At 34.7% G+C, this 25,009-nt stretch overlaps 1 protein-coding gene across 2 annotated transcripts in view; it reads right to left on the bottom strand.

Moving 5' to 3' along the window:
* Nucleotides 1-25,009, bottom strand: part of EPHA6 (EPH receptor A6) — an 883,820-nt gene that overhangs the window by 387,424 nt on the left and 471,387 nt on the right. For both annotated transcript variants that reach the window (XM_066348030.1, XM_066348031.1), the window contains one exon: nt 24,550-24,674. In XM_066348030.1, the coding sequence (XP_066204127.1) occupies nt 24,550-24,674 (125 nt within the window). The remainder of the gene's footprint in view (nt 1-24,549; nt 24,675-25,009) is intronic.

The raw sequence follows: 25,009 nt of genomic DNA, 5'->3' as shown, positions 1-25,009 counted from the left end.
TTATTTCTACTATAACAACAATTAAATGCTATATCTAAGCTCCTCTACAAAGGCAAACTAGAAAGAATGAGACAAACTATTTTTCCTTTATTTTCACTTTCATTTCAATTTTTGTATCGTTGTGAATTTACGAGGATATCTATGCTGCAGATTAAAAAAGAAAAAAACTAAGAGTTTTTCAGGGCTTTAAATAGACATTTCTTATTCTGATATAGTTTCAACAGGATCTTCTATATTTACTGATAAACTGAGTAACTTTACTAATTAAAGCAATGAACCGGTGTTGGGGAAACAGCTGTGTTAGGCTTGCTTGCTCGCACTTTGCATGATTAGTGAGTGAGCACGTGGCAGAGCCATGTGTGCATGCATAGCCTGTGTAAAACTGCAGGTGGTTGGACTCAGGGCAGATTGTGAATTGCATGCCCACCGCTGTCTATGGCCATTTTGCAGTGCGTTTGTCTGCAGCCTTGAAAAGCAGTTTTCCCCTGCCTGTTTGCTAGTTCCCCGATGCAAGCCTCCAAAACACGGGGATGACCCACCCCTTTCCAGCTCTGCAGTTCCTTCACCATCAGCCCAAACCCAATATGAACTTACCTAGCCTCAGCCACCAGCATTACAATTGGAATGTAACGAAATGAGGCTGTCTTCTGTGACTCAGAAGATAGATGAATTTAAGCATAACCTACCACTACTGAGACGCAGCATACTTAGGTAAAAAATGAACGTAACAACTTCTGCTCTGTCACAATATTGTTGTGATGGATCAAATATGAATGTATATGAAATTGATTTACAAGCTGTAACATCCTCTTCAAATGTAAGAATGATTATTGTTGCTGTTGATGTTATTAAATACATATCCATGTAGTATGTAGAAACATCTGTCAGAGTAAGACATAATATTTTAATAAGGAACTATATTCTCAGTTAGTAGATGGGAACTGCATCCTTAATTAAATAATTTCATTATGTAATTTACAATTACATTGGCTATTTAGTAAATGAATCATACAGAACCACAGTGACTTTTAATTCCATGTTAGAAAATTGATAGGATAAATCAGCCAAATACTTAGGTGTCTGAAGCCTTAGTCAGTGGTAGTCAACCTGGTCCCCACCGCCCACTAGTGGACATTCCAGCTTTCATGGTGGGCGGTAGCAGAGCAACCAAAGTATAAATAAAGAGATAGATTTAACTATAATAAGTTGGTTGTTTTATAAAGATTTATTTTGCCAAACTTAGCGAAAATCTGACATAAAGTACTTGGTAAGTAATTATTATTATATACTTTAACTTGCTGTAACTCTGCTTTATAAATTTTATAAAGTAAAGGTACTTCCCTACTTTATAAATCACCATTACTGAGGAACCGGTGGGCGGTTAGAAAATTTTACTACTAACAGAGGTACAAAAGTGGGTGGTAGGTATAAAAAGGTTGACTAGCCCTGCCTTAGGTGATTAGGTGTGCAGTTGAGGTCTACCTATGAGATCACTACCAAGATGACCGATGCTCCTTTAGGGTCAGTTAGTTGATCTCAATCAGTTAATTGTATCTGTGGGCATGACCAGTTAAGTTGTTGTTAATATAGCGTTCATAGGTAAATGAGATCATTCTGAGATTAGTGATTTATAAATATCTTTGAAGGTGACATGTTTCTGGAGCTAAGAAAGCTCTGTTTGCCATATTATAGATGACATTAATATAATACCTTTACTGCTAGCTAATTGGACTAATCAACAATGGAACTAAGTTTTCAGAAGAACTCTATGGTGGTCATTTAAAAAAAGATAAACTTATTAAACATGCTACAATAACAATTTTAGGGTTCATAATTTATAGGAGGAAATGACCATGGAGTTGTTGAAAACAGCAGTTGTAATAGCTACACATGTTCAGGTACAACTAAATTAGATAAGATAGAAATGTTTCATCCATCCACCTGCTGTGATTTACCCATGAAATCACAAGAATCAAAGGACATATGGAAGTAATGGTTGCACCGATTACCTTCTTTAAATGTCCTTGCATAAAATAGATTGTACACGGGTTCTGGAAGCAATTTTCCTTTGCCAAGTGAAACTTAGCCCAAAACAATTAATTTATATTGCATTCAATCATGAAGAACTGCAGAATTCTTCCTCAGCTACAACTTTATATTTTTTCATTATAGACATGGTTTTCTATATTAATTCTAACATTTTTACTTTTTCAATTATTTTGTGGAAATGTTGAGAGTTCTCATAGTATTTGGGCTATCAGTTCTAATTAAAATAAACACACATATATAAATAAGATTAGATACATGTCTTTTTCAGCATATATAAATTGAGAAAAAAATTTTCAAGAACAAAAATCTAAACACAAATAGTATTAAAAATTACCAAGAAAGATAAACTATTAAAAAGAAATAACTTTTAAAATATTAGAACCCTTATAATAATTCAATTGTTTCTAGTTTTCCATAGATATACTCAAGTAAATGGACTCTTGTATATTTCTTCTAAGAAAATTAGATCAGTATGGATTTTACAAGGTCACTGTAAATACATGATATTAAAACACAGCCAAATTCTGTAGCAACATAAATGTCTTTATGAGCAGCAGGTGTATTCTTTGAAAGACTGTAAAGCTATTAACAGCTCAGTAAGGAGTACATAATAATAGGCTGTTAACTTAGCCTCCCTACAAGAGTACTGAGGAAAGGACATTTTGAAACCATTAAGACAAATGCATTTTAAAAAGTGTCCAATATGAATGCTTTATGAAAAGAGGTTCATTTAAACTTCATCTCATTAAGGAAATAAATTTAGTCATCTTGATTGGAATATGCCCATCCAAAAAGAATTAATTACTCTAAATAAATATCAAATCATAATTTTAAAACTGAATATGTTCTAGTCTTAAGTACTTAAAAGTAAATTGTAAGTGATATTATTTTTTGCAAATTCCAGGGTTTGAGGTTTATTCCATAAAAATCTATATTACCTAGCATGGTATCTAAGAGTTTAATAAGATTATTTTAATGAATAAATGAATGAATGAATGAATGATTTTCTAAGATATTTTATATTTTAATCTATTGTTTTTTTTTCTTAACAATAATTGTATTTTTTCATTTTAGTTCTATCTTCCCCTTTGTGACTGTATTTATTTTCTTCAACATTTTATATATAACTGTTCTATGTCTGATTCTCTAACATATGCAGTCTCTGAGATCTAAATCTGTTGCTGATTGTTTCTGCTGACTTATTTATATCTTGTTTTTTGCCTGTGATTGGTGTTCTTTGATTATGATATTATTGTCTGATTGTAGTCTGTGGTGTCTTTGCATCCTAAATTTTGAAATCTTCTCTCCAGAGAGGATTTACTTGCATGTCTGTATACAGCCAGAGATTGATGCTGAAATGGTGGCACTTCAGTTTTCTTTTTTTGAGCATCTTGACTCTTGAGTCCCAGGATCAGTTCCCTTCTATAGCTGGTGGCTCAATACTCTGGTCTTCATAATGCTATTTCCAGAGTATTGCAAAAGCCACGCTCAGAGAGAGCCCACCGTGCCAGACAGATAGCCGTGTCAGATGTGTTTCTCTCTTATGTTCAGATTAGTTGGTGGTGGTTTTTAATATTTTTTTTGAAAGAGAAGAGTAAGTCCTTGAAATTTTCCCTTAGCTTATGTGAGACCAAAATTACTATCAAGAGTACAAGAGTATACCGACTTATTATTACAAAGGAGGAACCTTTTAGAATAGCTACTCTGGCACATTCTGAAAGCCAATAAGCTTATTTTTATCAAAACTATGTGACATAGCATTTCTTTTTTCAATAAAAAATACAGGAGAAATAAAATAGAAATTTAGGAGTACCAAATCATTCATTTACACAATCTCTTATTTCTCAATTTTTATCAAATTATTACACTGTGTCCAGCAAAGTGCCAGTTACTAGAGATACAAGAATGAATCAGCTATGATCTTAAGAGCTCACAATCTTGCATGGGAGGCAAACACGGTCACAGAAGGTCTGTAGGAACTTGCAATTCCCTCTTCTTCCTGCAAAATCTTCTTAATTTGGTAATTAATATATGCTTAAAATAAAATAAAATTGCAATGAGAGATATATGGGAACTATAGTTATTTTAAAAATACATTTGATCATGAACATACATTTCCTGAAATGTTTCTATTTTGAAATCATGTGATATTTTGTTTTAGATTTATTCCAAACTAAATATTTTTGAAAATAAATTTAGGAATCAAATGTATTATTATTATGATTACAAACTAAAAAAAAAGATATTTATAAATATCTATCTTGATTTGAGCATTTAAAAAGGAAAATCAGTAAATGGGAGGTATAAAATTATTTTCCTGAATGATAAATTGAGTAAAAGGTATTAGTGAAAGACATGAAAATATTTTACAATCATGAAAGACCAAAAATTTTAAATTAGAGTTCATCATACCTTAAATATTCTTAACCAAAATATATTAAAAATAGTGTATTTTAAACCAAATATAATTTTTAAATATTTTTACATATTACCTTTAATATGAATCTGTGGTACTGAACAGCATACAATGCTCAATAGATATTTGTTGAATGAGGAGAGAGAAAAAGGAAGGGTGGGTGGGTGAGTGGGAAGGGAGAAGGAGGGAGGGTGAACGTGGTTTTCTTTTTTGCAAACTGTTTCAACCTCATCTCTTCGTTCTCCCTCACTATCATATCCTCAAGTTATAGTGATCTGGCTCTTCCTGGAGCTTCCTCTCTGGCTTGGGTTTTCACACAAGTATTTCTTTTGCCTGAAATGCTACTGTCTTCCAGTTTTGCCACAGTGGTTAATAGTAAGTATCTCCCCAATGTGGGTTAGCTCTAAGCTAAAATAAAAAAAAATGTTTTATCTCTTTAATTATTTAAAGTTCTATCTACAAAGGATTTTTATTATAGAAATTCATTGAACTACAAATTCTAATGTAACTTTAAATTGCAAAGGAATCTTGGATTTAATTTACCAGGGACAGCATGATAATGAAGATAGAATTCTAACTTTGCTATCAGACAGGTATGAAAATGGTGTAGGTCAGAAACTGGCATCTAATGGGTATTTAATAATCTTTAGTTCTTTCCTTATTTTCCTTCCTTTCTCCGTATTTACTTTTTCCTATATTAAAACAAAATGTTAACATAAGGGGTTAATTTGTGAATAAAAAAGAGTAGTTATATTAGAACTCTGTATTCTGTAAATTACAGTACTTGAGCCAAAAATTGGGTTTAAAATTTCTGGTAATTAAAAGAAATTGAGAGAGGAGTGACATCAGAGAAATGGTGTCATGAGGAGTGCTCCTGATACCTCTCCCTGAAACTTCAACAAAGTCAACAACTAGAGACAGAAAATCAATATCAGGAGCATCTGAAATACACATACATCAAACAAAGGTACGATTGGGCGAAAAGGTGGCTGAATGTATAATCCACTCTGAAGGAAATAAGATGGAGAATGGAGTATTCCGCTTTCCTCACTGACCTGAGCAAGGGCTGCTTTCATTTGGAACTGAGAGAAAGTGAGGGCTGGGGATGCAGAAAAAGCTGGGCTAGGGCAGAGATGTTCAAGCTGAGGAGAGAGTGTGCCTGCGGCTCAGCCCATGCATAGCTAACGCCAGCTGCAGACTCCAGCAGAGGTGGGCAAGCAATTGCCTTGTTTACTCCCGGCATCCTGGTCGGCGAGCACGGGCAGTGTGAAGTGGATCCACCTGGCGCTTCGGGCTTGGGTCCCCACGTTCTGGATGGAGGGGCTGGGTCGGAGACTGTCAATAGTGACCCTCCGTGTGGGCTGTGACCAGAGTTTCTGAATAATTTTTCCATTTTTTTCCCTGGATTTTTAATTTTTTAATGTTTTTTAATTTTTCCGAAGATGGAAACGGGGAGGCAGTCAGACAAACTCCTGCATGTGCCTAACCGGGATCCACCCGGCATGCCCCACCAGGGGGCGATGCTCTGCCCATCTGGGGCGTAGCTCTGCCGCAATCAGAACCATTCTAGCGCCTGAGGCAGAGGCCATAGAGCCATCCTCAGTGCCCGGGCCAACTTTGTTCCAACAGAGCCTTGGCTGTGGGAGGGGAAGAGAGAGACAGAGAGGAAGGAGAGGGGGAGGGGTGGAGAAGCAGATGGGCGCTTCTCCTGTTTGCCCTGGCCAGGAATCGAACCCAGGACTCCTGCACGCCAGGCTGACGCTCTACCACTGAGCCAACCGGCCGGGGCCTTCCCTGGATTTTTTATGTTTTTTTTTCCTTCCGCCTTGGTCATTTTATCCTCTTTCCATTTTATTCCTTTCTTTTCATTTTGAACATTATTAGCCATAGGTGTTACATTTTCCATTCTTTTTTTCTTCTATGAGTGTTACATTCCAAAAAACAACTCAGCTTTTTTCTCTCTTTGTTTCTTCTTTTCTTTTTCACTTTTTCTATCATTCGAATCTCACCCACAAACAAATTATTTTATTCTGGATTCAAATTTTCTTTGTGGCATTTTGTGTGCTTTTTACATCATTTTTTTATCTCTTTAGCATTTCCCCCAACTCTGGCTCTCCATTCTATAGTTTTTGTGACACTTAATACAATAGAATTTTCATTTTTCACTGTATTTTTTTTACTTTATTTTCTTTTTCTTTCTTTTTTCTTACACTATTTCTCTCATTCGACCATTATTTATAAACAAATTATTTTATTCTTGACCCAAATTTTTTCCTTGTGGCATTTTGTGGGTTCTTGTCTTGTTTATTGACGCTTTTGTCACTCCCGCCAACCAAGGCCCTCTGGTCTACATATTTTTGTTCCACTTAGCACAATAGAATTTTCATTTTTCACTGCATTTTCTCAAAATTTTTTTAATCAACTTATTAGTATTATTAACAATACCACACTCAAATGCCATTAAAAAAAGAAATAAAATATCATGGATACAAAAGACAGTAATGTAGCTCAGATAGATGAGGAAAAATCTATAGAAAAAGTTTCAATAGCTAGAAGCCTTGGAATTAAATGACAGAGAATTTAAAATTGAAGTCCTAAAAATACTAAGGTATATACAAGAAAGCACAGAAAGGCACTTTAGGGAGCTCAAAAAACAATTCAATGAACAGAAAAAATACTTTACCAAGAAAATTGAAACTATGAAAATGAATCACACAGAGATAAAAAACTCAATTCATGAACTGAAAAATGAGGTAACAAGCTTAGCCAATAGAACAGGCCAGATAGAGGAGAGAATTAGTGACATAGAAGAGAGGCAACTAGAGGTACTACAGAGAGAAGAGGAGAGAGACGAAAGAATGAAAAAAAATGAGATAGCCCTACAGGAATTGTCTGACTCCATCAGAAAGAGCAAATAAGAATAATGGGTATATCAGAAGAAGAAAAAAGAAAAAATGGAATGGAGAACATATTCAAACAAATAATAGACGAGAAGTTCCCAAACCTGTGGAAAGAACTAAAGCCATGAATTTAAGAAGCAAACAGAACACCAAGTTATCTTAACCCTAACAAACCTACTCCAAGGTACATCATAATGAAATTGGCACAAACCAATGACAAAGAAAAAATTCTCAAGGCAGACAGGAAAAAGAAGAATACAACATATAAAGGAAGGCCCATTAGATTATCAACAGATTTCTCAGGAGAAACACTACAAGCTAGAAGAGAGTGGACCTCAACATTTAAAGTTCTGAAAGAGAGGAATTTCCAGCCAAGAATACTATACCCATCAAAGCTATCCTTCAAATACGAAGGAGAAATATTCACAGATACAGAAAAGATGAGGGAATTTATCACCAGAAAACCCCACTTCAGGAAACACTAAAGGGGGTTTTCTGACCAGACACAAAGAACAAAACAAAACAGAACTACAAGTAAAAGCTCCATCAAGATCGCAATAAAAACAAGATCAATCTGTGACAAAGAAACAAAAAAAGGGAGAGGACAAAGATTAACAGTAGCAAAGGAGGATGGAGTGCAGAAGCACTCATGAGATAATGTACCACAATGAACATGATATGTATGCTTTCCATTACTTAAAGGTAACCATCCCTGAAAAAACCAACATAGAAATAAATGGCTTGAAAAAGGAAGTAACAGAGAAAAGAAGTATGAATTACAACCAAACAAAAACAAATGATAGAAAAATAAAAGAGAAGAACCAAACAAGATACAAAACTATCAGAAAGCAATTTATAAAAATGGCAATAGAAAACCTTCAAATGTCAATAATTACACTAAACGTAAATGTTTTGAACTCACCAATAAAAAGAAATAGAGTAGCAGAATGGATTAAAAAAGAAAACCCAACTCTATACTGCCTACAAGAAACACATCTAAGCAATAAGGATAAAAACAAATTCAAAATGAAAGGTTGGAATACAATACTTCAAGCAAATAACATCCAAAAAAAGCAGATGTAGCAATACTCATATCTAACAATGCTGAATATAAGACAGCAAAGGTAATCAGAGACAATAACGGTCATTTCATAATGATAAAGGGGACACTGAATCAAGAAGACATAACACTTCTTAATATATATGTACCAAGCCAAGGAGCACCAAAATATATGACAGCTACTTATTGACCTAAAAACAAAAACTGACAAAAATACAATCATACTTGGAGACCTCAATACACCGCTGACACCTCTAGATTGTTTATCCAAACAGAAAATCAATAAAGAAATATTGGCCTTAAGTGTAACACTAGAAAAATTGGATATGATAGACATCTACAGGACATTTCATCCCAAAATGACAGGATATACATTTTTCTTTAGTCAAGAATTGACCACATTTTTTTTTTTTTTACCTCTTTTTTGCAGTTGAATTCTAGTTCCAAGGCTTTATGATCAGAAAATATGCTTGGTATAATTTCAATTTTTCTGAATTTGTTGATGTTATTTTTGTGGCACAATATATGGTCAATTCTTGAGAATGTTTCATGTACACTAGAGAAAAATGCATACTCTGGCAACAAATTCAGAAAAGCACATGCAAAAGAATGAAACTCGACTACAGTTTGTCCCCTTGTAATAAAATTAATTCAAATGGATCAAAGACCTAAATATAAGACCTGAAAAAATAAATTACACAGAAGAAAACATAGGTACTAAACTCATAGACCTTGGTTTCAAAGAGAACTTTATGAATTCAACTCCAAAGGCAAGGGAAGTGAAGGCAAAGATAAATGAATGGGACTACATCAGACTAAGAAGCTTTTGCACAGCAATGAAACTGACAACAAAATAAACAGACAGCCAACTAAATGGGAGATGACAGTTTCAAAAAACAGCACAGATAAGGGCCTATATCCAAAATATACAAAGAACTCATAAAACTCAACAACAAACAAGCAAACAATCCAATAAAAAAATGGGAAGAGGACATGAACAGACACTTCTCCTAGGAAGAAATACAAATGGCCAACAGATACATGAGAAGATGCTCATCTTCATTAGCTATTAGAGAAATGAAATAAAAACTACAATGAGATACCACCTCACACCTGTTAGATTAGCTATTATCAACAAGACAGGTAATAACAAGTGTTGGAGAGGGTGTGGAGAAAAAGGAACCCTCATCCACTCTTGGTGGGAATGTAAAGTAGTACAACCATTATGGAAGAAAGTATGGTTGTTCCTCACAAAATTAAAAGTAGAACTACCATATTACCCAGCAATCCCTTTATTGGGAATATATCCCCATAACTCAAAAACACTGGTACATAAAGACACATGCAGCCCAATTTTCATTGCAGCATTGTTCACAGTGGCCAAGACATGGAAACAACCAAAAAGCCCTTCAATAGATGACTGGATAAAGAAGATGTGGTACATATATACTATGGAATACTACTCAGCCATAAGAAATGATGACATCAGATCATTTACAACAACATGGATGGACCTTGATAACATTATACTGAGTGAAATAAGTAAATCAGAAAAAACTAAGAACTATATGATTCCATACAGGTGGGACATAAAAATGAGATTCAGGGACATGGACAAGAGTGTGGTGGTTACCAGGGGTGGGGAGGGTAAAGGAGGGGGTAGGGGGAGAGGAGGGGCACAAAAAAAACAGATAGAAGGTGACGGAGGGCTATATGACTTTGGGTGATGGGTATGCAACATAATCAAATGTCAAAATAACCTGGAGATGTTTTCTCTAAACCTATGTACCCTGATTGATTAATGTCACCCCATTAAAATTAATAAAAGAATATAATAGGGGAAAAACATAATTAAGAAATATATTTTATTTTTTACAACAAGCTATATAATACTAAATTTATAAAATTAGATTTATCATAAAACAGTACTTACATAAGAAAACGCAAATAGTATAAAAAATAAAGTCTACTGAATAAATCAGCAGCCAATTTTAACCAATATTTTAGAAGGCAGAATGTAGGTATATAATTGAATTTCAATTGATTTAAATAATTTCTTTAAAGGGGCCTAATATGTTGCAGACAATTTGTTACTGATCTAATTTAACAAAGAGATATAAATCAGAGACCTTACGTGAACGTGTTTGAAATGTCCATTTTATGATCTGATGCAAAAAACCCTTAAATAAATATATTATAAGCCCCAGATCTCATTCAATTCAAAGAGCACTTTTTAATAAGTTCCTCTAATAATACCAAGAAAAATTCTTTCTGTCAACAGACTTTCAAAACAAATACTTTATTTTTTTAAATGACCTTAGTTACTACACAATATTAACTTTTAACTAATTTCATAGACATAGAAAATATACAGACCATCTATCATAGAAATGTATACTTGAAACCTATATAATCTTATTAACCCATATTACTCCAATAAATTTATTTTAAAAATATAAAATCAGGTGTTGACCATTATACAGAACAAGTTTATGTTTGTTTTGGCCCTTTCAAAAATCATTTCCTAACCTCAACATGTGTTACAGCCTGGGATAATGTGTACCCTTTTATACAGTTTGTCTTCATTTTAAATTTTGCCTTCAGCTATATTTTCTTCAGAAAATTTTATGAGCTTCATGGCATTAAAAGAATAGATATGACAGAATTACAAATAGATGAGACAGAATTACAAAACAACACTCACATCTGGAGACTAATTAATATTGGATGACACTCATCCACTAATGTTAAGAGAAATACAATGTGATAAATGAAAAACAAAAGGGTTGATAAATGAAGATGCTCAAACCAAGTTCACTTGCTTCAGATTACAAATAGCTACTCCTATTTTTTTTTCCTGTAATTTTTCAACAGCAGCAACATCATCATACATGGTTTGCTTCATGTTATGAACATCAGTGTCTTTGCATGGCAAACAGTGTTAACTGAAAAGAATTCTCAGTTACCATTTTAGAGCCAAGTGACCTGTATTGTTCTGTTTTTCCCAGAGTGACCCATCTGTTCTGAGACAAAGACAAAAAGGAAATGCTCTTCAGGCCATTTTAATATGCCAAACAAAAACTTAAAAATCCTCTCTAAATAATTGAAGGCAACCATTAGCAGTACAGCCAACCAGTCTCTTAATGGAAAGGTCATGACAGAAAATAGGCATGGAAATTCTCTGAAAAGTCCAAGGAACATTTGGTGGTTTATAATTGATTTTTCTGGGCAGATTTCCTTTTTTCAAATGGTAATTATATCAGTGTCATTATTAATGGCTGTTATGAGGGGCCTTGCTTTACTCTCCAAAGCAAAAAAATTATATTGGTCAGAAAGCCTTATAATTATTTCTACTTATTTGAAGCAGAATACAGACTTAGTTTTCCCCTCTCAGTTGAGAATCTTAGACACTTAAGCCTTCCCTTAAGGAACCAGGAAACAGTATCAGCCGGGAAATGAAGCCTTGTACCTATCACTTACTATGCGGGCATAAGCTAAAAGAGTTTTGCTGCTATAGTTTAACTCCCAAACCACCTTGATAATAATTAATTTTTTTCAAAATTTGAAAAGTCTGATGTATTTCCTGAGGATGTTAAGTATCTTTTTATATTTCTTTTCTGAAAGAAACTTCTTTTTAAAGAGGTACTTTTTAACAATTAAAAAAGATGAGCCAAATAGCTGAATGCAGAGGATTGGCTGAAAAAGGAAAATGCCTCAGTGTTTGGCAATGCATTTATTAAGGTATTTTTTGAATATATTAGATAATGCAAATCCAGATACAAATTTCTTGGCAAATAGCCTCTCTTTTTTTTTTTTCTGTATTTTTCTGAAGTGAGAAGTGGGGAGGCAGAGAGACAGACTCTGAATGCACCTGACTGGGATCCACCTGGCATGTCCACCAGGGGGCGATGCTCTGCCCATCTGGGGCATTGCTCTATTGCAACTGGAGCCATTCTAGCGCCTAAGGTGGAGGCCAAGGAGCTGCTGTCCTCAGCGCCCAGGCCAACCTTGCTCCAGTGGAGCCTTGGCTATGGGAGGGGAAGAGAGATATAGAAAGGAGAAGGGGAGGGTTGGAGAAGCAGATGGGCACTTGTGTGCCCTGGTCAGGAATTGAACCTGGGACTTCCATACGACAGACCGATGCTCTACCACTGAGCCAACTGGCCAGGGAGGCAAACAGCACCCCTTGATTTTATTTTCCACATGCACACAAGCACACACGCACACATGCAGAAATTCATACCTATTTTTTGGTGAAATTTTCAATACAATAAGGTGATCTATTCATCTTCCAGTGAGTGACTTCTTATACAACTATGTGGCACAGAAGGACTTGTTTTTGATACTTTAATATTGATTTGGAAAAAGTTCAAATATTTTATTCTTTAATGACCTTAATTATTTATGCACTATTAAATATTAACTACTCTCCTATATATCTTTACTATCTAGAAGTGATTAGGGAGAGAAGATTTCTAGTGTTTCCAAAGTTAGCTTTATCCTTGGTGACACTAAAGAATTGTATTTTCATGGGAGCTGGTTTACTTTAACTATAAATTTTTTTAAGTGAGAGGAGGGGAGACAGTGAGACAGACTCCCGCATGTGCCCAGACTGGAATCCACCAGGCAAGCCCTACCTGGGGCCAATGCTCGAATCAATAGAACTATCCTCAGCACCCAGGGCCGATGCTCCACCCACTGGCTGCCGGAGGGGAAGAAAGAGAGAAGGGTGGGGGGAGAAGCAAATGGTTGCTTTTCCTGTGTGCACTGAAAGGAGAGGGGGAAGGAGGGAGAAGCAGATGGGCTCTTCTCCTATGTGCCCTGGCCAGGAATTGAACCCGGGACTTCCACACGCCGGGCTGCCACTCTACCACTGAGCCAACCAGCCAGGGCCTGGAGTATTTTTACAAAACCACAGGCATTTCAGAATAGGTATATAGCATTTCTTCATAGATAGTTTTTCTGTTGAAGTCAAACTGAAGTACCACAGTTTCTTCCACGCACTGTGACATGGTTTCCACTTTATAAGATTGACCCGAATGAGCCTCACCCCTTCTAGTAATTACACTGTTACACAATTCCCTTCCTCATTATACCAGGGTTGATCTGTGTGACCAACAGAATATGATAGAAGTGATAGCAACTTCTAAGACTAGGTTCTAAAAGACACGGCCTTTTTGGTCTTAAATGTGCATATTCTTAGATGTGATCAGGCCCCCATGATGAGTAGATGAAACTTCCTGCCAATAGTCATGTGAGTGAGCTTGAAATAAGATTCCCCAGCCTCAGTGGAGCTTTTAGCTGACTGTAGCCCACAACAGCTCAACTGCAATCCCATGGGAGACCGTAAACCAGAATCACACAGCTGAGCCACCCCTGGATTCCTGTCTCTCACCTACTTTGTGAGATAATACATATTCATTTTTAAAAGCTGTTAAATTTGGAGGTAACGCAGTATGCAGCAATGAAAAACTAATGCAATGAATCTGTAGATTAGTGTCTTTTCCTATAAGGTTAGTTTATTGAATAACATTTTCCAAATGGTGGTACTTTCTAAGAAGAGGCAATATAGAATATTAGAAGAGAGCTGTCCTTGCATTCGAGACGCTTATATTGAGATCTTGGCCATTCACAGAAGCCGCAAATATTCTGAGTCTAGTTGCCTAATAAATATCACAGAGTTAGATTAAATTGTTCTAATGACCATTTCTATATTTAAATTCTAGAATTCCAAGAGGATCTTCCCGTTTTCAGTTTGGGAAGCTCTTTGTAAATAAATATGGTTATTATTTACCACAGTATTGCTTTTCCCCCCATAAATCTCTATTTTGTGAATGACTAGTAGTTAGAAAGAGAAGACTGCTATTGCAAAGATAGTAAAAGAATGAAAGGGAATGTTTGGCTATTGTATAACCTCTGTATAATCAACTTTGCCTTTTAAGAAGCATGAAATAATTCAAAGAGGAAACAAGAACTGTGAAGGAAGAAATGGAAAGGCGGGAACATTAGAGTAATTTACCCCAACTAATAGAATAATGAAACCTGCCAAAATAAGGAGAACATTGTACTTCATGTAGTCTTCTCATATATAAACAACTTGTCCTCAAGAGAGGAGTGAGAATTCTATATCAAAGAAAATATTGCCTGTGTTATCATAACATATCTAATATGCACTTAGAAAGTCCAATAAAAATGAAATTATTTTATAATGTTATGACCATAATGTTGAACATTTATATATAATCTGTATCTTAAGGTAAAATGTTCTGGTTTATAAAATATGAAATTCATATTTTAATAAATCAATTGTGATTTCTAAATTAGATGATCACATATATTAAAACTTATTCAGTGATAATAAAATAATATTATGAGATAGTATCAATTGGTTACTATTCATCTAGATGGTATTTTTAATTGTAGGAACTAATTCTGTTCTATAGTTTATATATTAGTTACTATATTTATACCTGTTTAATTTATTACTGTATCATCTATAAAACAAAATAATCTTTTTGAGGCTAATGCTTGTGGTTTGGGTAAAATGCCATTTTGTTTTGCTAACAAGAATTTATATTTATTTATTTGTTTATTTATTTTAATTTATTCATTTTAGCCAGAAAGGAAGAGAAAGAGAGACACAGAGACAGGAACATCAATCTGTTCCTGTATGTGCCTTGACTGAGGATCAAACCAGCAACTGCTGTACTTTGTGTTGATGCTCTAAGCAACTGAACTATTCAGCCAGGGCTGATTAGCAAAAATTTAGAGGACCTTCACTGTTGGGACTGGAGCCATATTAAAACCAAAACTCATATCAATGTTTAAATTAATTTTGATTTTAGTAGGTTATATATATATATATGAATGCTTACTCTTTTCAAGCTGTAAATGAAATAATTTACATTTAAATGTCTTTTTAAAATTTATTCCTCATAGTAGTTTATGCAGTTGTTATCATTTCTTTCCTACCAGTAGAACAAAATAAGACTACAATTAGTTGTCATTCATCCAAATAGTGTTAAAGCCTAAATTCTAACCCTAGTCTGTCAGAACCCACTATGACTTGATAGATGTTGATTCCTTGATTTGCAAGGAGCTGAAAAGGAGTTTTAAAATGATGTACTAAGATCATTTTCAATTTTGTTGATAAAATTGAAGCAAAGAAGTTGAAAAGTTTGTCTATGATCCATAACTAGTTAGAGACAGAGATGACAGTAGGACTATCAGTTTTATTTTTATTGTTTTATGATTGCAAATTATAGTACTTTTTTCTTATGTGTAAAATATTGAACAGACTAATGAGCCACCAAAAAATTAAATAAGAAACAGAAGACAAATGAAATAAACAATAGTCTAGTCATTTTTAATAAGGAGACCAAACATCCTCCTTTAGGGAGGACAGTCCTTCTTTTGTAAGTTACTTTGTCCCTCGAAAAGTGTCCTCCTACATGTCCTCCTTTTTGATATTGGAAGACTAATCTGTAAATGTCTGTATTCGATCAATGCAGAGTCAATCCATTGCGTGTGGTGTGATGTATTTGTATCTAAATGAGTACCTTTTTCTTACAATTATTACTAAAATGAACAGGCATGTAAGCAAATTACAATATAAAATGTTACAAATGTTTTTATTATACATTTATCATATTATATTGTATCACTGTTGCAATGAATAAAACGTTTCTTTTATTTATGATATTGTTTTCTTCAATTTATTTTTGTCCTCCTTTTCATTGTAAAAAAGTTGGTCACCTTACTTCAATGTTTCATCAATATCTAAGTATATTTTTATTTCAGTTTCTTGTTAGTTGGAAGTTAAAGTTGGTAATCATGAAGTAGGTAGGTGTCCCTTAATTAGCTAGTAGCTAATTAACTTGCCTTAAAATGAGTTAATACAGGTAGAGTGTACTCAGAAAATGCCAGTATTATTTTTTTCATAGTCAAATTTAAGTACCAACATCAAGACTTTGTTCTCTACCTTCATTCAAAACTGCAAAAGTAGTGTCAAGAATTAGAAATGTGTGAACATTTTAGCTTCCAACTCAGTTTTATTTTTCTAAATTTTTCAACAAAATCAAATCTTGGCTTTGCAGTAAGTAAGGGTTCTATTAACCCAAAAAAGATAGGTTTCCTAATTCTGGATATACTACTCTACTTGGCTGTTAGACTTCCCCTATGGTTTTAAAAGAAATCTGCATATCAAGTCAGGCAGCTGAGGCATAGAGCAGCTCACATATTTCTTCAGGGAAATTTTTACTAAAAGACTGGCTTTTATTTATAATATTATAATATGAAATCTACAGAGCATAATAAAATCTGTGCTTAAAAACAGTTTAAAAACACATACACACCTTTCACAAATGCATTTATTGGAATGAACTATTTCCAAAAAGAAAACCCCACCAAATTCCCGATTGGCTACCAAGAAATGTTGCTACTCTGCCATACTGCCTATATGATCCACATTTCCTTTATTAGTATTTCTTAATAAATCCCTGAAAAAAAATGAAGCCAACCAATCCAGTCTGTAAACAGCCACTTCATCATTTATTGGAAAAAATAACTTCACATGATTTTTCAAACACTCACAGGCGTAAAAGTTCTCAGAAGAAATAAATGAGTCTTCACTCAATTTATAGGTCTTCTTAAGTGCCATATGAAAGAGAATAGAGAAGTAAAAAAGAGTAACAGTAGAGTATCAGAAGAGAAAAAAATAAATTCATGAATTGCTAATTATGTTTGTACTTCTAGTCTCAAAAGGCAATGGTCTAAAATAGGCAAAAATGTGGTTGTGTTTGAAACTGCATTTGAAATGAGCAAATCTTACATTTCTCCCTGGGGAGTATGACTCAGTTAACACTTTAATGAGGCAAGTGATCAAGAAAAATCTTGCTAAGGGTTAGAAAACATAATCTAGTGGCAGATTTTAGCTTAAAATTTATATGAGAAAATCTGACAAGATTTACTTACAGGGATTATATAGTAATATTCAGTCTGTCATCATTTTAAATAGAAAGTTAGGTGTCTGAGATGTATAGTTGGCTTTCAAAAATAGTAACATCATATTCACATTTTCTATTAATGGAAGAATAGTTCTTTGAAGGCTGACTGAATGTGGTCTGAATTCATGACAATGTAACATTTGAGGACTTGTTGCCTGTCTGCCAGATTTTTGTTTCTTTGATTTTCACCAAAATAGATCAGAAATTTAGATCAAGTTTGAATCGGTGTCCTTGTTACTCCCCAGAAGAAATTTTCTGAAGGAATGAAAATATAATAAAAAAATAACTGCATACCCCTTGACTACACTGATTCTTGGTGGGCATTATTCCAGATACGTTACATAGAAAGAGCAGTTTCTTGTATTCCTTCCTACCACCTCCCTCTACTTACAGGGATGTTGTGATCTTCTGATAATTTGATACTGTGACTTCTACAACCTTGTACTCTAAGCCATATGTTACAGTGTATTATTTTTTTTACCTCCAAACAATAATTTTTAAGAAGCAAAAATTGATGTAATTAATCATTAAAAATGAAACTATTTTTCCCTCTTCTTAGAAATGCAAAACTTGGTTATATTTCCAGATTGTTTAAAAAATGAAATTACTCTTTCATGTTTAGGTTTTCATATGTTTTCTATAATATTTTTATATTTCCTATTTTCATTAGAAACATCAAATCATTCTAAGATGATTTAAAATATAAAGGAGGTTGTGCATAGGAGATACACAAATGCTACGTGATTTTATATAAAAGACTTCGGCATCTGAGGGTTTTGTTATCTGAGGGGGTTCCTGGAACCAATCCCTTTAGGATACTGAGGGACGACTGAACAACCAAAGAAAATGAGGACTACATAGTGACAATTTTACAAGAAAGGATGTTTTGCTTTCTTCAGTTAATTGATTCTACAATAAGTGCTTTATATATTTTTAATCAAATAAAGATGCAGATTTATTGATGATATGTCTTTTAAAAAATGACTAATACCTTTGATTTTTTATCTGGGGAAAACTATCTTGAGAAAGTAAAATAAAACGGAAACAAAGGAAGAAAGAGACTTATCGTGCAAGGTTTGATATTGAGAAGTATGTGACTTTCACAAAGAACACTCAGAAGAGGTTACTTTCAATCATCCCCGAGGGATGGACATATTTCCCATAATGAAAAGCTTCCCATGTATCTCCTTACCGTTTTAAACAATACACTGTTCTCATGACATGAAATTATGTATTTTTATATTAAACTCATAGATATTCTTTAATTGATGGACTAGGTGAAACAATAGCAGGTTATGTCAGTACTATATATATATATATATATTTTGACCATCTGGATATAAGAATGCTTTCTTTCTAATGATGAGTTTTAGTGAACAAAATCTAAAAACTGCTGACTGCAATGAAAATTAACAAGAGAACTTTAAGAAAAAGACTACCAGTCACAGTGTCTTTAAATACTGGATATAAGAATAATGAAGTGTTATGGGGCATTCATGTTTCAAAATGAGCTACCAGCTTAGTAAGTAGTGGAGCTGTACAACACCCTGGTGAGACAGGTATGTTTTATTGCTGATATTTTACAGACACAAAATGGGCATTAGAGAGGAATGAAGTGTTTGGCCTCAGGGAACCTAGAAACTCAGCATCAGCAGAAAGCACTGACTTTTCTGAGAAGTCCATTGTGATGGAAGTACAAGGCCAGTGTTAACCAGCACTTGATTGGCTGAGTGATTTTGGCAAAGTTACTTAACTTCCTTAGTTTCCTCATCTGTAAAATGGAAGAATAATAGTATTTATCTCAAAGGGTTATTAGGATCGAACTATTTAATCAATGTGAAACACTTTAAAAAGTAATTGGTGTATAATTGACCAACTGTTGTCTGTGAATTACTAGCTATGTGTCTTTCTGAGCACTGGGGGATATGAAAGTGGACAAATGCAATCTTTCATTCTTGTTATTAGCAGAACATTCTCCAAGCTGATGGGTATCTGTGTAGTGTCTTTTTAATGAACAGGTGAAAATAGAGAGTCCTGGAGATTTTTTTCTTTCTTCTTTATAATTTCTAGGGCAGGGGTCGGGAACATTTTTGGCTGAGAGAGCCATGAACACCACATATTTTAAAATGTAATTACGTGAGAGCCATACATTATGTTTAACACTAACTAAAAGTAAGTGTGTGCATTTTATGTAAGACTAACACTTTTAAAGTACAATAAGTCTCTGAATTCTTTTTAATAATGTTGTTATGCTGTTGCTAACCAATAATGAATAAAGTACTTCTTACCATTAATGCAACTTCTGGTGCTCCATGGTTTTACTGATGGCTTTGTAGTCTGATTGATACATGGTGAGGTTAAGCTTCATGCAGGCGTTGAGATTTCCATCAGTTAAACTTGATCATAGGTTGATCTTAACGTTCTTTAGATGTGAGAAAGACTGCTCACATGCATATGTAGAGCCAGACATTGTCAGTACAGCAATACTCAAATGCTGCAGCATGTGGTATGTGATAGGAAGCCCGTTCCAAGTTTTGACAATCAGCTGGTCCACGGGTTGAAGTGTTTTCATTTCTCACCACTTGTGTTTGCTCGCCAGCTCTGCTTGCAAGTCTTTCCAAATCTTCATTCAGTGACTTGAACTTATTCACCCACATGTCTGAGGCTCTCAGGTCAGCAGCTTGTAGCTCAAAATCTCTGACAGAGACACTGGGGATGTAACTCAGGTCAGCTCTGTCCACTGTGCACTCGTGTGGATGGGTGATGAACTTAAAAAGATGAGTGCGCTCACAAAATTCTCCAAAGCGTGCTTTGAATGACTGCAGGAGATAGATGTGAAGCCTGCTAGCTGCTGGAGATCAAGATGTTGAGCAAGGTCACTTGCTGTGCATCTTTAAACTCTCCTAGTTATTCAAAGTGTAGTAAACGACCTGTTTCAACCTGTTTCAATGTCTGCGATGAAGAGTTCCAGCTTGTTTTCAAATGCAAACACTGCTTGTTGAAGGGATAAGGCTGTATTTCCAATGCCTTGCATTTTCACATTGAGCTGGTTCAGATGTTCAGTCTTGTCTACGAGGTAGAACTTCAGGAGCCACTCATCGTTAGCGACCTTGAGGCTCAAGCCAGAGACTATGGGGTCATGTTTATGACCCCACGCTCAAGCCAGCGATCACACACTCAAGCTCGTGAGCCCTTGCTCAAGCCGTTGGGCTTGGGATTTCAAACCTGGGTCCTCTGCATCCCAGTCCGACGCTTTATCCACTGTGCCACTGCCAGGTCAGGCTCCTGGACATTTTGTTAATCATTTGTTTGTAAATTCCTGACTCAGGATCTGCTTTTGGGTAACTGGTCTAAGATAACTACCAAAGTTATTTAGGGTCCATTCATTCATCCATCCCTCATATTTGCCTGTAGTGCTACCTCCTTCTCTCTTCCTTGCCTCACCTCCATTATGCATCTACTCTACCCCAATAAGCAATACTCAAAAGAGCATGTGGTATACACCCTACTGCACTCTCTAATTCTCTATACTCATATAATCATACACAAATATGCCAATATGGAGGAATATTTGTGTTCCCCAAATGGGATCATTTGTATATAATATACAGGCTGGGGCAAAAGTAGGTATATAGTTGTTCACAGCGGAATTATACATTAATAAGTAATAATATGAGAATAAACTCTGTTTTTGCACACTCACAGCTGTAAACCTACTTTTATCCCACCTGTCCACTTACGTTTTGATTTTCTCACTGAACAATACTTCATTTCCTAATAAAAAAGGAAATTATTTTTAACTGAGTGCTGTTGTAATTTGCCCTAGTTATAAGTTTTATAAAAAAATTTTCTTGCAAGGAGAAACCATGTTATAAATGCAGATTATGTAAATTTCATAGTTAGAATCTGAAGCCGTAGCTGAAAAAAATTATTTTTTTATTGGTGGGGGTTTTATTGCCTTTTTACCCAATAAATCACAAAATATCAGAGTCTGGATGGACCTTAAACATCATATATTCTCATCTTGTATTAACAAATGAGGAAACTGAAGTCTAAAGACATGAACTGATTTGCTCATATTCACAGTTCTTCGATGGTAGAGACAGAATTGAAGTGCACAACTGTCCATTCTTTTTTTTCTTTTTCTTTCTCAATCAGTTTCGCTGTTCTGCCTAAGACATCCCTCCTGGAGCCTCTTGGATCTGATTTCTCTGTTCTAGACCGGCTGCTCGCTCTGATCCAGAGCTGCTAGCAAGGAACTTCCCTCCTTAGTCGTCCTGGAATCCTGGTCGCCTCTTGTTGACTCTCACACCCCACTGGCATCCTAAGGCTCTCTGTCTCACCTCTGTGGAACCCGAGAACTCTCGTTTCTGAGCCTTCCTGGGCTTCTGTGAGCACATCAGTTGCTTCTGGTCCTCTTCCTTCATCCCCTGTGGGCATTTCATTCCTGAACCCCCTTCTCTTAGCAAATTCATTTGCTTTCTGTCTTCAAGTCCCGTGTTGCTTGAGTTACAGATATCTCCTAGAAAATGATGCCAGAGTCTGCATCTCTGGATTTTTGCTTTTTTTAGTTATTTGCAAGGAGATATTTTGAGAAAACTGTCTCTGCTAGCTTAGAACCAAAAGTCTCCAATTTTTATGACACTATGATGAAATACTTTCTTGGCCAATAAAAATACATGGACAATGATCATTTTATTCAAACTAAGGAAGGGGGAGGAACACATAACCCAGTCCCAAATCCTAGATATGAGTTTTATTCTATAAATGTCTTTTTTTTTAATTGAATTTCTTTGGGGATAACATTGGTTGATAAAATTATGCAGGTTTGGGGTGTACCATTCCATAAATACGTCATCGGTACACTGCATCGTGTGTTCACCACCCCAAGTCCCGTCTCCCAGCATCACCACTGATCTCCTTTACCCATTCCATAAATACGTCATCGGTACACTGCGTCGTGTGTTCACCACCCCAAGTCCCGTCTCCCAGCATCACCACTGATCCCCCTTTACCCATTTGTGCCTCATGCGATTTCCTTGTCCTTCCAGCAGGTACCACGCTGTTGTCCGTGTCTAGATTCCTTTTCTTTGCTTAATCCCTTCACCTTTTTCACCCTACTCCTCACCCCCTTCCCCTCTGACAGCTGTCAGTCTGTTCTCTGTATCTACAAATCTGTTTCTGCTTTGTTTGTTAGCCTATACATTATGTATTTATTAAAATTATTTATAGAAAATTATTTTTATTTAATTTGTATTCAGTTCCCATGCTATTGCATTCTGATCTTACATTATATTATGTACTAATATTTCCCTAATGCTCTCTTAAATAGTATTTAATACTAATTTAGTGTGCTTTTAATCTTCAGGTCTGTTTATCATTAACTTTTAAAACCTACTAGAAGGGTTGATATCTTCATTTCCATTTTGTAAATGTAAAGTCTGAGACATAGGGAGATTAACTGACGTTTTCCTGGCCATAAACATTTCAAGAGTCAGAGACAGAACATGAATTAGAAACCTTTGACTTCCAACTCCATGTTCAATCCATTAACATTAGATCATTGACATTTTCTTACAAAATAAACTCCTTCAAAATATTATTTATTCCATAGTTAAAACATAAATATAATGTCAATTGCTATCTTGTCAATTTCTAAAATTTTGATTGCATGAATGTGATTCCCTTTTTATAGCATCTATATAATTTGTCATGAATTGTAAATACTGTGGATTATCTTCATCTTCACACTTGATGTAGAAATGACTATAAATTAAGAGTGATTTGCTGTGTATGAAATATAACCTTGATAAAACATTCTGAAAGTTATTTATATGTGTGTGTGACTATTATTTAAATAATCACTATGTGTGAACACATAATGATCTATTAGAGAACAGAATATATATATATTCTTGTGACAGCAAGCTACAGGTTGTAACATTTGAAAGGATAGCCCAACAAGATTTCTAAACACAACCTGCTTGGCTAATGTGCAGAATCTACAATCCAATCCAATTTAAACTCTGTAAATTTCTCCTTTCTTTGACTATGAATTTATCCATGTGAATTAATGATAATGACAGTTTTCACTGATGACATAATGCTGGAATTACTGCTGTCAAATGGATATAGCCATGCTACTGAGTTACCTCTCTACTTTTCAAACTTACATTTGCTCAGAAGCAATGGAATGGAAAAAGGTTTCTGTTTTTCTTCTGGCCCTTTATTTCTTCAGAGGAGACAATTTTATTTATACTGTTTCTTTGCTTCTAGTAAGTTATAGAAATGCAAGAAGTTCTTTTATATTATAGTATACCATTGACTATTATGCATAATTATTGCATTTAATTTTTAAATTTAATGTTTCCTTTATTAAGATTCCAGAGTAGTATTAGTACAATGACACTGTCAAAACTGACCATGTGGTCTGCTGTAATATCTACAGCAACACTCATAATGGTGAGGGATGGGGGAGGGGAGCATAAAGAAAGTGTGCATCAATCAAGGTAAGTATCATTCATGAAAGTACAGTACTTGAGAACAATTTTAAATGACAAAAGTGGAAATTAAGGTTACCAGTTGATTAACCAGATTTATCTTGCTAGCTTCTTATGAAATAAAACAGCTAACCGGAATATAAAGAAAAAATTTAAATGATCAGCTACTTTCATTTATCCTTTAAATCATCCTTTCTAAATTAAAGTGAACTATAACTTTAAATTCATTGGCAAAAAATATGACCTACAGAAACTCTTTTCGGATTATAATAATTCCATTTTACCATTTCTACCCAAGTGAATTTAGAAACAAAGTTATGTCAACAAAACTATAGTTGCAGAAGTTACTACTCACTATATTGTAAAACTCCCTGAAGTAAGTCATGACAGAAACAGCTTGTATATTCTACTTTAATCTGACATAAAACATGAATTAATTAAGAAATTATAGGCACAATTATAAATTAGAGAGTATTCAGAGACATAGTAGGTTATGTGGTTAGGCCAAAGAAGAACAGATTTTAAAGTAAGGTAGTATAGTATAATAACATGTTCAGTACATACATATATGTCCATATATGTATATGTAACTTTTTAGGAAGCTTCAAATAAGACCTACTTTCTCATAGTACTTGATCTCGTAGTCCAGTATGGCTCCATTGGGAAAAACAGGTGTTTGCCATGATAGGGCAATGCTATTTTGGGATGCCCAGTCCTTTCTTACCATACCTATCAGGGAAGGTACTGAAATGGAAAAAACAAAAACAAAAACTAAGATTAATTGGCAAGAATCATATTCCATAACTCTTTCTTTAATATAAATATTTTCAAGAAAACCACATAATTTTGCTGAGGAGGACATCAAGTATAGATATCAGATTAACAAGGTAGCCTTGGGATCTATTCTAGTTAATCTAAGTAAACTATTAAAATATATTTACTGATACTACTAGAGAACATAGGGAAATTTCATATAGTCTAAGCATAAGGGCCAGAACTCATCATCTTTGGTTATATTAGAGGAGGACATTTTTATTTAAACTGGCTTAGATTTTGACATGAAGTATGATACAGTTAGC

This window comes from Saccopteryx leptura, chromosome 8 (assembly GCF_036850995.1).
Source record: "Saccopteryx leptura isolate mSacLep1 chromosome 8, mSacLep1_pri_phased_curated, whole genome shotgun sequence".
In the NCBI taxonomy this organism is placed as follows: Eukaryota; Metazoa; Chordata; class Mammalia; order Chiroptera; family Emballonuridae; genus Saccopteryx; species Saccopteryx leptura.
The sequence above is the reverse complement of the archived record's forward strand: the minus strand, read 5'-3'. Positions and strand labels throughout refer to the sequence as shown.